The sequence below is a fragment of the Clarias gariepinus genome, chromosome 23, assembly GCF_024256425.1.
Source record: "Clarias gariepinus isolate MV-2021 ecotype Netherlands chromosome 23, CGAR_prim_01v2, whole genome shotgun sequence".
NCBI classification, from domain to species: Eukaryota; Metazoa; Chordata; class Actinopteri; order Siluriformes; family Clariidae; genus Clarias; species Clarias gariepinus.
The window spans coordinates 21,795,001-21,808,174 of record NC_071122.1 but is presented as its reverse complement, the minus strand read 5'-3'; the positions used below and the strand labels follow the sequence as shown (position 1 = coordinate 21,808,174).

General features: G+C 41.9%; 1 protein-coding gene across 1 annotated transcript in view; it reads left to right on the top strand.

The window, feature by feature from the left end:
- The first annotated feature begins 1,645 nt into the window (after positions 1–1,645).
- Positions 1,646–13,174, top strand: part of prickle2b (prickle homolog 2b) — a 102,138-nt gene continuing 90,609 nt past the window's right edge. The window contains exons 1-2 of the mRNA XM_053484578.1: positions 1,646–1,756; positions 3,579–3,664. Coding sequence (XP_053340553.1) covers positions 1,715–1,756; positions 3,579–3,664 — 128 coding nt within the window. The 5' untranslated portion in view covers positions 1,646–1,714. The remainder of the gene's footprint in view (positions 1,757–3,578; positions 3,665–13,174) is intronic.

The following is a 13,174-nucleotide window of genomic DNA, read 5'->3' as shown; positions in this document are numbered from 1 at the left end:
TAGTAGGAATAAACAGTCGTTTCCTCACTGCAAATTCCTATGTACAAGGAGCTTTGGACTTGTCACCAACTGTCCAAAGAGACACATCTGTCTGTACAAACTATACACAAACATCCACAAACACCACTTGCTCATTATGGGAACTCAGCTGCTGCCATTTCCACTTGCCATCTTCATGAGAGTTCCTGGGAGGCCAGCTTTTCAGATATGAAGCAGGCAGTCTGGTCACAGCTCTGGTGTACTGAATAAAACTATCTATCTAGATATTGTAGGTTCGTGCAAAATATTCAAGCAAATGCTAAGATAAGTGCAGTTGTGTTGTGGCAGGGGTTTATATAGAGAAATAAAAAGAGCTTTTACTCTTAAAACTGCACAATTAAAGGTCCCGCTTTGACTCGGACGTATATTTTTTTTCTTTCTATTTACATAAATAAGACAAACCTAAGAAACCAGAACCTCCTTTGTCCTGTAGACTGTCCATCTGTCCATTGCTGATGTCTGACTGGAGACTCCTTATCCACAGGTTAAATTTAGAAGTAATTTCTTTTTTTAGTTTATTTTTTCATTCATTTATTTTGAATTGCATGAATTAGCTGATTCGGTAGAAGAATAAGATGTGATGTGCAGCTGCAGTTACAGAAGCTTTATCAACATCAATTTAATTCATCAACATTCTTACAATTTTGTGAATCTGCTTCCCAGAATCAAGACAAGTGGGTCTTTATTGTCAGTTCACCCATATACGGTTCTGTACACAGTGAATCGAAACAGCGTGTCTCCAGGATGAAGGTGCTACATACAAACAACATAGTACCTTACTAAAAGATAACATAAAGTTAACCTAAATGAGGTACTCATTAATCGTGTATACCGTTTTATCCTGTATATAGGGTCACAGGGGGGCCTGGAGTGTATCCCAGGGGACTTTGGGCATGAAGTGGGGGTGCCAGTCCAATGCAGGACACATACACACAATTTGTGAATGGCAATATGCATGTTTTTGGACTGTGAGAGGGGAGAAAATGCAAACTCCATATAGACACACACACACACACACACCCTGAGGTGGGAATCAAACCAGGAACCTGAAGGTGCAAGGCCACAGCGCTAACCACTACGCCACCTCCTGTATGTTTAAACAGAAAAATGGTATTTATAAAAAAAAATGAAAATGATAAATATATTTATTATATTTAAAAATTGTGCGCACACAGCTCACCTACTAACCACAAAGATATGAAATCAACTGTTCAGATAAAGCGATGAAGCTCCTTCAGTCTTCGGCATTCAAACCTGTGCAGATTATAAACTGGATGAACAAGTATAACAAATATAATTCTAATCATATAATATATAATTATAATATTTGTTATACTTATATAACAAGTATGCTTGTTTTCAAAAACAAATAAATAAATAATATCTAAAATCCCCCAAAACTCAAAAAACAAAAAACTTTCTATTAGATTCGAATCTTAATAATGATGTATTTATTCCTGGTTGGCCACAATGGGATGAGATGAGATGAGATGTGGGGAGGAATCCGGAAGATCATCATTACACATTCACCTCACACACACACACACACACACGGTGAGCAGTGGCCAGGGTTTCACGCACACACACACACACACACACACACAGTGGGACGCGCAGGGACGCCTCGGAGTGTCCGCTTTCATTCCCGGCTCGGATTCGTCTCTCTGAAGCTGCGATGTTCAGCAGAATCTCGAACAGACGGAACTCCAGCCGATCGGTGAGTAACGCGCGCGCTTTATTGCGGCTCCTCGCGCGCGTAACTGCGGAGCGCAAACTGTACTGGATCAGATCTGCTGAGTCACCATGTAACACATCTAACTCATGCGCTGTCTGGGTGTACAGCACAGCTCAGTGTCCTGCTGTAAGGCTGTGAGGTTTGGGTTTTGTTTTTGTTTTGTTTGTTTGTTTTCAGCCCCTTCCTGCTCCACGATACAACACGTTTGTAATTTAGATTTTATTGAATTGGTAAAAATCTATATAAATAAAAAAGGTTTTGTCTGTAGGTTGGTCGCTCTTTCAGTTCTATCTTTACGTTTCATTGACTGGAGGACCAGAAACCAGTCCCAGAAATGTCTGTCTGTATGTCTGTATGTCTGTCCAGTCAGATTTTGTCACAGCATCACACAAAACCACCCGGACAGAATTTATTGAAACTTTCGCAGTGCCGTACTTAGATATCTGCCTGAAGTTTAACCTGCACCATAAATAATCAAGTAGAAATAAAGTTATGAGGTTAAGTTTGGACAGCGAACATACTGCGCATGCGTCGAACTGTGTCTGGACAGAATGTAATGAAACTTTTGCAGTACTGTACTTAGATATCTGCCTCAAGTTGAACCTGCACCATAAGTAATATCAAAATGAGCGATGTTACGAACAGTTAGGTGCCGGATTTAATAATCTACTTTATAATAAGCTACTAATGCACTACTCGCTCATTGTAAGCAAACACCTGCACCAATAGATATTAATTAGAAAAGCTAAACTGAATATTTTTACCAGGATCAGTTCATATTTTCAGTCTTTCTCCGATCTACGTTTCGATTTCTTATCTGTAATTCACTCTCCGATTACCGAACAGGGAGTGCATTTGGCTGACAATGAAAGAAGTAAAACATTGTTTATTGCTATAAACATAACCTTTTTATATCCTCTCTTTCCCATTGATTGTAATAAGATAAAATGACAGTAGATTAAAAATCCTGCCATGAACTAGGGAAATTTTGAATAATTTTTTAATATTTCGCCACCAATCCAGTGGAAACCAGTACTTTTATAATGTCGTCACACCAAAACAATAATCTTTAAGGGGTTAATCTTTGTTGCAAGTGTGTGCATCAATCTGAAATAATATCATTGATTACATTAAAGCCGATCAGATTATTTTAAGCTTGAACCTTTTAACTATTTCCACAAACTCAACGTTGTATACTGGTGCTAGTTTATTATAAATGAAATGTCTTAAGGATCAGAATTGCACTGGACATCAAGTGTACATCAATAATTCATTAGAAGTGTATAAATAATAGATAAAGATTGGTGATTAATGTCTACATATTACATGGGTAACATATTCAGTATAGGCTGGTCTCTTTTGGGATGATTATGATGATGATGATGATGATGAAGAAAAAACGTAAATGAACAGAAAAAGTGCCTTTTTTCTTGTCACTTGTCATTTTTCATGCTACCAGATAATGAAACATAAATATAATGGATTTAAATAAAATCCTCTTTAAATAATAAAAGATCCCAAAAAGAGAGATACTTCAGAGAACAAATCATTGCCCCACTTAGAGCTGTCCTCTTTTGTAATGTTCCAAAAAAAGTGTTATTCCTAGCATAGCAGTCTCAAAATCATGGCAACGAGAAATCCACCTTGGACGTAATGAAGATGTTGGTGCAGAGTTTGTACTCGAAGTCATAAAGTCAAAGTGAAAATGATCCAAAATGTGAAAAAAATCATTGTAACATATTTCTTAGATTACATGTTAAAAAGAAAGCATTCCAGTAAAAAAAAAATGACTTTTCTGTTTTAGCTAACTGCTCTGGACGATCCTGGAAGAGGCCAGCCCTGTAATGAGTGTGGCGAGCAGTGTCCTGGTTTCGTCATGCACAAATGGAGGTAAAGCACCGCATCTACGCAAACACAAACACAAAAACACACCTCCTAGAGCAAACGTGCCTTTCCTTATCACGCCTCTGTAGAGCAAACGGAGCATCGGATTCACTCCGGAGGTGCTGAGGGGAGGCGTGGGAGAAACCCACCTTATCCAACATTAACTTACTCACTCACTCACTCATTTTCCATCCCAGGAGGCTTAGGGCACATGGCAGGGTACACCCTGAACAGGGTGCCAATCTATTGCAGGGCACACACATACACACACTACGGGCAATTTGGGAACGCCAATTAGCCTAACCTGCATATCTTTGGACTGTGGGAGGAAACCTGAGTACCCGGAGGAAACCCACCAAGCACAGGGAGAACATGCAAACTCCATGCACAGAGACGGGAATCGAGCCTGGTCGGGAATTGAACCCGAACCCTGGAGGTGCATGGCGACAGTGCTAACCACTACACCACCGTGCTGCCACCAACATTAACTAGGATTTCTAAACATTAATGAACCGCGTGCTCATGCGGGCCGTCTCGTATTTCTGTGCTCTTCACGGATCGAAGGCTCTCGACTCTGTGTCTAGTCTCATATTTGTTAAGCTCAGGGTAAGAACTGTGGGTTAAACTGTGGCTCGGTAGGCAGCGTCCTAGTGTTCTTGTAGTGAATAGACTTGGCAGTGTGTGTATTGTGTGAGGCTCAGCCCTCCCAAAGATAACTGTGTACACTGAGTCGGCTATTCACGCCGTTCTGGAGGTTCCAGACACATTCCTGGCTGGGCGACTCCAAGGCCTTGGAAAGGTTCGACTGGACTGTAGCTCAGGGTTAAGATGTAATCATGCTAGGTTTTTCTTTTTAGCGGAAGGTTAATATGACCTCGATTTAAATGGATTTTTCCGTAAAGTAACATTGGCTTGCAAATTAGCGCTATGGACAAATGAAGCAACTTGTATCGCAATCAATAGATCGAGAAACAAAGCCAGACAATGATGGGAAAAGTAAATAAGCCCCATCATTTTTTTTCTTCAGTGAGTTCAGAAGAGGAATTGAATTAATGCAGCTCTTTAAACTGGAGATCAGTTAATGTGGACGTACTTGATCAAAGTCAGTGACACATTATTGTAAACGCAATGTGATTCCTGAAGCTAGAAACAATCGGCAAAAAAATGGTATTAGTGTTAAATAGTGTCTCACCTAGGTGAAAAAGTAAATTTTCAGATAGATCTTAGTTTTTTGTAAATACACATACGCATTTATATTTTTATCAGACAAAAAGAAACACATTTGCTAATTACAATTTCAAGCCTTTTTACGTCTGCAACTTTTTTGAATTCGAATCCTTCAATGATCTTAACTGTCCTTCAGATGAAAATTGGCCAATTTAGATTTCACATGAAAAGACATAAATGCAAAATTGTTATGATACTGCAACATGAATTGGACATGGTTACGGACACTACAGATACAATTTTTGCCTTGAAACCCCATAATTTTGCACCAAATGCTTTATTTTAAGCAACACTTTTTACAGGTCATACGCTTCTAGAAGCTTACACCAATTTAAGTATTAATACATTGCATTTTAAATAAGTATTGTTTGAATTGAGACAGTATAACGCTGAAAAACAGCCATTTTGGGGACACATAAAATCATCTCCCCAAAACGGCTGAAGTTAGCAACTTAAAATTTTTAGGCAAGCAAGTTCGGTCACTTTCATGTTGCATAAACGTCAGAAGTAACTTCTTTTGCATGCACTTTTTCTTTATTATATGTAAAACATAAAAATAAGAAAAATCCTACCTCCCATACCTAATACTACACCTAATACTGGTGTTTCGGCTGAATGCTATTGTCCTGCATTGGAATTGCTTTACATATTAGAGGTCAGAGTTCGGAAGTGATTTTTTTTCTAATCAGAGGTTAGAAGTGAGGACTTGAATGCTGCACCGGTCATGAAACAGTCCTGATTTGGTGATGGCCCCAATGCACTTGAAAAGTCATCTTGTTAAATGTTTCTTTTTAAATATCTTGCTGTGTACTGGGATGTGTAGAGAATTTCAAAGAGCGCCAGAGATTTCATGCAGCTTTCTGCATGCACATTCTGATTTCGCCCAGAAAGCTAATTTAATTCAGTACCCTGTTTATAGAAACTCCTCCTGGCTGTGAAAGCAAATATCGGATGTTCCTGCGCTGCAGTCTTTACCGAGGCAGGCGGGGCCGGTGGGCCGGTAGGTTGTTGCGAGCGGGGAAAGCTCGCCTGTGCTTGCTCCATTGCTGTAAACTATTACGGGGCAACAGTCAGCTCAGGAATGTGGCCTTAATTACCTGACTTTAGCAGCACTACAATAAAATCAGAGTAAAGTGACTGCAGACATTTCTTGCTGAGTTCCGGAGCCTATTGTCTGTCTTTCTGTGTGTGTGTGTGTGTGTGTGTGTGTGAGGGTGCTGCTCAGTATGGGGTAACTTTACAGCCATCATTGCAACAGCATCTCTAAAAGAACTTCGTAAATGCTGAAATAAAGACATTCGTTGTTCCAACAATTTTGTGTGTTGGGGGGTGAAAGACAGTTAGATGAGGTATGTGGCCATGATTTGACCCTAGACAAGGAGAGATTAGGAAAAGCAGACAGGCAGGTGCACATACACACACACACACACACACACACACATTTTGGATCCTTTGCAGAGTTTGGTTAATAAAGCAAACAGAACTAGATGAGCTTACTAGCAGCTGGTGTCAGGTCGAGCGTATTTGTTTCTTCATTCTTTATCAGGTATATGCTTAGGTAAAAAGGTTCTGTAAGGGTTCGTTAATAACTATTAAACTATTCAATTTATAAAATAAATTTTAAAAAAGTCGGTTTGAGATTAGCTCCACAACAGTTATTGTTGTAACACTGATCTCAACATGACTGATGATGGCTGGTAATGAGTAAATTAAGTGTGGCTTTGGTCAGTTCGCTGTCAGTACCAGAGAAGCAGGTGTGCTCGAGAGGAGGCGTGACCTCTGTTAGTAACGGTAAGGACGGTGTGGTTGATGTCAGAGCTCTGATTAAAAATCAAATGTCAGTCCTCTTTAAGCACCAAGAAAGGGGGCGTGGCCTCTCTCTGTACCAAGGAAGGGGGTGTGGCCTCTGTCAGTACCAAGGAAAGAGGTGTGGCCTTTGTCAGTAGCAAGGAAGGGTGTGTGGCCTTTGTCAGTACCAAGGAAGGGGGTGTGTCCTCTGTCAGTACCAAGAAAGGGGGTGTGGCCTCTGTCAGTACCAAGGAAAGAGGTGTGGCCTCTGTCAGTACCAAGGAAAGGAGGTGTGGCCTATGTCAGTACTAAGGAAGGGGGCGTGGCCTCTTTTAGTACCAAGGAAGGGGGCGTGGCCTCTGTCTGTACCAAGGAAGGGGGTGTGGCCTCTGTTAGATTTCTTTGAGTACTAGTGAAGAAGGCGTGGCCTCTGTACCAGTGAGCCTGAGTAAGAGGACATGACCTATTTCCCTTTTTTGAGTTAATAAGTACAGAAGTTAAAGCACTTGGGACTCACAAAATGCAAAATTCATCCAAGCTGGGAGACATGACCTCTGTCAGACATCTGTCAGTTCTAGGGAAGGAGGCGTGGCTTCTGTCAGTAGTAGGGAAGGAGGCGTGGCTTCTGTCAGTAGTAGGGAAGGAGGCGTGACCTCTGTCAGACTTCTGTTATTCCTAGGGTAGGAGGCGTGGCCTCTGTACCAGTGAGTCCCAGTGAAAGCACATGGCCTGTCGGTTTGCTTTCCACGAGTTAATAAATAAAGAATGTAATGCACTTGGGACTCTCGTTCCTATTACGCAACATTCATCCATTCTGGAGTTCCTTCAATAATGCATGGCTTTCTAAATATTCACAAGATGCTGCGGTCAGGACCTGTTTTTATTACTGTCACTGTATGAAGAGACGTCCTGCTGAGAATCCTGTTGTCCCTGTCCTCTGGGGTTCTGTGCAGCTTCTGTTGGCATTGTTCTCTGTAGGATTCTCTGCTCGCACATTAATTAGGTTAGAAAAGATATGACGTTGATACCTTCCTTTGTATTTCATTAAATTAGTAGAAATTAGCTTAACACCATCAATTGAAAAATAAGGCAGTGTATGAGATAAATAACTAATGATACTTTTTAAAACTTAAAACCAAATTTTAATATATTATTATTTACAGAATATATATATATATATATGATTTCCATTAAAAAAAGATATATATATATAATTTCCATTAAAAAAAGACAAACACTGTACTTAATTCTATGTTGTTGTACCTGTTGGAGACAGAGATGAGGATAGTGGCTCGGAAGAGGAATCGGAGATGGCGGTTTTCTCCTGTGCCACACACGTTGAATTATTAATTCTCGCCATTTGGGTGATTGAATTTCTTTGTCCTAATGAGGCACGTTATGGCGGCTGTTAGCCTCGGATTTGCAAACTGATCGGCTCTCATGACCGTTTCCCTTGTGTGTTGGTTTAAGATCAGCATCAAATACGTACAAATCTGAACAATATTAGCAGGATTTTAAGGGAGATTTCCTGAAGTTGTCTGCAATTTTGTGAACTGGCAGCTACAAAACTCTTAATACTTAGCATGAAGAATTTTCTTGTTCCCCCGGTTCCACCTAGCATGTTACAGATGCTAATAACCCTCTTAAGGACTTGAGAGTTAATGCTAGCACTTAACTCGGGTTGTTCTGTGCAGCTGGGGAAATCCCATGTATAACACTCAGCCATAACAACGCTAACCGTTTGCAGAGCTCTTAGCCTGAACTGTTAGCGACAAGAGCAGGGAGCAGACAAAGATCTCCCTTGTGTGCTGAGGCTTCACCTGAAACCATAGTCGAAGTGGAAGAAAGAGAAAAGAAGCTCAATTGTTAAATAGGCTGGATTTTAAAGAATTTATATTTCGAACTGCATAAGAAGGATACGTCCAGTATTATAGAAGAAATCCCATTCTGTAAGGTTGAGTATCTCATGCCTTGTTTACAGTAAGTTGTCCTAGATTCATCGGGAAATTAGCGGACGATACCGTAGAAAAAAAGACTATTAAAACGTTTCCCAACCAGAAGCCGTGGGTGGATAAAACCATCCGCGACGCTCTGAGATCTCGCACCGCTGCCTACAACACGGGACTCGCGTCGGGGGACATGGAACCGTACAAGGCTGCGTCATACAGCGTCCGGAAGGCGGTGAAAGAGGCGAAGCAGCGCTACGGGAGGAAACTAGAGTCACAGCTCCAACAGAGTGACTCTAGAAGCCTGTGGCAGGGATTGAGAACAATAACGGATTATAAAGCACCAACATCCGGTATGATAAACGCAGACGTGACTCTGGCAGATGAGCTGAACACTTTCTATGCTCGCTTCGAGGCTGCAGCTAAGGACGCTAGCGATGCTAATGCTAGCGGCGCTAACGGCTGCAGACAGGAAGTCACTGCCAGCACCGGAAGCGCGTTCATCATCACCGAGCATGACGTGAGGAGAGCCTTCAAGAGAGTGAACACCAGGAAAGCAGCAGGACCAGACGGCATCTCAGGCCGTCTCCTCAGAGCCTGCGCAGACCAGCTAGCACCTGTGTTCACTGAGATATTCAACATCTCTTTATCTCAGTCGGTGATCCCCACATGCTTCAAAGAGTCCATCATTGTTCCTGTCCCAAAGAAACCTCATCCTGCTTCACTCAATGACTATCGCCCTGTAGCCCTCACTTCAGTAGTGATGAAGTGCTTTGAACGCCTGGTCAGAGACTTCATCATCTCTTCACTACCAGACACACTCGACCCACTACAGTTCGCTTATCGTCCAAACCGTTCCACGGACGATGCAATCTCTCATCTCCTCCATACATCTCTCACTCACCTGGACACTCGGAGGGGGAATTATGTGAAAATGCTCTTCATCGACTACAGTTCTGCATTTAATACCATAATTCCCTCCACACTTACCACCAAGCTGGAGCACCTGGGACTCAGCTCATCTATGTGTCAGTGGATCTCCAACTTCCTAACTGGCAGACCACAGGCAGTAAGGATGGGCGGACATGTCTCAGCCCCTCTCACTCTCAGCACTGGAGCCCCCCAGGGTTGTGTTCTGAGCCCCCTGCTGTACTCTCTGTACACCCACGACTGCGTGGCCACTACCAGCTCCACCACCATCATCAAGTTCGCTGACGACACTGTTGTGGTGGGCCTGATCACGAACAATGATGAGACGGCCTACCTGGAGGAGGTTGGAAATCTGGAGAACTGGTGCCAGAGGAACAATCTCCTCCTGAACGTCAGTAAGACAAAGGAGCTGATAGTGGACTTTAGTACAAAGCAGGTGAGGAACTACCAGACCCCCGTCATCAACAGGAGCCCAGTGGAGAGAGTGGACAGCTTCAGATACCTCGGTGTTCACATCACGCAGGACCTGGCATGGTCCTGTCACATCAACACCGCGGTAAAAAAGGCCCGGCAGCGTCTCTACCACCTCAGACGCTTGAGAGACTTTAGACTGCCCTCCAAGGTGCTCAGGAATTTCTACTCCTGCACCATCGAGAGCATCCTGACGGGAAATATCACGACCTGGTTCGGGAACAGCACCATGCAGGACAGACGAGCTCTACAGAGGGTGGTGCGATCAGCTGAGCGCATCATCCGCATCGAGCTCCCTGACCTGCACTCGATCTACAACAAGCGGTGCTTGACCAAGGCCAGGAAGATCGTGAAGGACCTCAGCCACCCCAATAACGGACTGTTTACTCGGTTGCGGTCTGGGAAGCGATTCCGCTCCTTGAAGGCCAACACAGAGAGACTGAGGAGGAGCTTCTTCCCGCAGGCGATAAGGTCTCTCAACCACAACCACACCACTATGCAGAACTACACAATATTTTCATAATTGGTCAAATCCATCAATCTTCTTACATCCATGAACACTATGGACAATTACACGCTCACCTTCCTTTATATATACACTACATGTCGTACGTTACATCCTGGACCATTGCACAAAGACACTTTAATAACTTTGCACACCTACCTTCACAACTACACTACATTTTACAGTTTTACGTTTACATCCTGGACCAGTGCACAAAGTCACTTTAATAACCTCTGCACTAAGACACTTTGTTCCATGCATATTTGCACACACCGTAAAGTATATTTCAATTTGCACAGTATATTTCTATTTTGTACATCCTATTTCTATTTTTATTTTTAGTTCTATTTTTTCATAGCACATTTCTATTTTTATTTTTTAGTTCTATTTTTTCCTAGTTTAATTTAATTTTGTAATTTAATTTCTATCGTATTTCTTTTATTCATATTTATTTCTTATTTGTAAAATTTAACTCTCTTCTAGGGTCAATGGCAGTCGTATAATACATTTCACTACATTTCGTACTGTGTATGTTTGTGTATGTGACAAATAAAATTTGAATTTGAATTTGATTCTTTGGTGGTCAGACAAATACACTCCCTGTTCGGTAATCGGAGAGTAAATCACAGATGAGAAATGGAAAAAGTAGATCGGATGAAGATGAAGTTTTGTTGCTTGTTAAAATTCACTTATACCACTTCAGCGCTGTTATTTCAGGGGGGAAAGTATGAACTAATCCTGGTAAAAAATATTCTGTTTAGATTTTCTAATTAATATCTATTGGTGCAGGTGTTTGTTTACATTGAGACAGTAGCGCATTTTAAATCCGCCACATGACTTTTACTAAACAATTTGATTTTACTGATTAAACTTCAGGCAGATATCTAACTTCTGCAAAGGTTTCATTAAATTCTGTCCAATTTTAGCAAAACTTTCGGGTTATAATCTGGCACATAGCCGTTTATAACTTCACTTCTTCTAAACATTTTTATTTCACGTATGGCGCTGGTTTAATTTCAGACAAACACAGAAGGAATGGCGAAGCTCCATAAAATTCTGTCCAGACAGTTTTGCGTGATGCTGTGACAAAATCTGGCTGGACAGACATACAGACAGACAGACAGACAGACATACAGACAGACAGACAGACAGAACATTGGGTCCTCCAATGAATCAAAGATAGCTTTGTATATAGAGTGTATATTAAAAGAGTGAGTTCTGATCAATGTACAGACAAAACCTTTCGCTTATTTATAGAGATGTGAAAAATTAATCCCAGTTTTTTTTTTTGTTCTTACAGTTATAATATTGTGTAACTTTAGTCAAAGTGGGTGTGCTGTTATAGAAATGTCTTTTTTTCCGTTTTCACTATTTCTGTCTCTTAAACAGATAACAGTACTGTATTATACAGGCACAGCAGTATAACATACTGCACATTAGCACCCCCTAGAGGCAGAAAAAATCTCTTAATCTCTATTCACTTTTATGACAATGTGGGTGACGTTTTGTGTGTGTGTGTGTGTGTTGGTATAAAAAAACCATGCTCTCCTTTTTTATCAGATCATATTATACAAATCATTTTCACATGAAAAACAGCCATATGAGGTTAGTTTTAATCTTTGATACCGTGTCGCCGCACCATTGTATGGGATGCCTCTGGCTGATGTGTAAGGGTGAAGGGTAAGGCAACTTTCCCTCCGAGCTTTGGAGAAGCAGCTGTAGAGAACGACGTGTCCTCCTGCTAACCCGAGCGGATCTGCATAACAGAGGCGGCCTGTTAACCAGCAACCCGGCATACATCATTCACACCGAGCTTTAACAGCGCATGAATAGAGCGCTCCTTTCACTCGGGCTGAAGGAGGAGACCGACCCTGATGCTCAGTCTCTCTGCGAGTGTCAGAAGAGAGCGCTCCATTCACTTTCTCGCCAACGCGTAGACGAAGTAGCTGAGCCGCATCACAATCTGGTAGATTAGCATGTCCATGCTAAGACATTCTTAGTCCAGGGCTTTGAAGTGATAACCACGTGCATATGGGTTGTATGCTCGCGCTACCTCCTGGAGCTGGAGGTGGGTTCAGTGCCCTTAAACATGACACTCCGATAGGATTCGCCTCTTAGATCAACCTTTGTGATTCAGTGTTGGTGTTCCAGGAGCGTCGTTGACCTCACAAGTGTGTGTTTCTAGTTACGTGCCCGTGTGCATCTGATTGGGCCTAATGACCTGTTGTTTGTCAGTCGTGGTAGCCATGGCGACGAGCAGCTTTGTTGTCGAGAACGGACCGATTAATTCAATTGCAACAAATTGCTCAGGATCGATGTGCGTGCGAGTGCGACGACCCTTTACTTTTTTTTAACTTGCTCAAGGTGGAAGGCGAAGCGTTCAAATCAGATCAGCGTTTAGGTATGAGAAAAAGCTACAAACTGATCTCGGAACAGAGAAAAACCTACTCTGTATTTTACATGGATTTTGTCTCCCAGGTAACTAAAAGGATAAAATGCTATAACATTTACATTTAGGCATTTGGCAGACGCTCTTATCCAGAGCGACTTACATTTTTATCTCATTACACATCTGAGCAGTTGAGGGTTAAGGGCCTTGCTCAAGGGCCCAACAGTGGCAACTTGGTGGTTGTGGGGTTTGAACCTGGG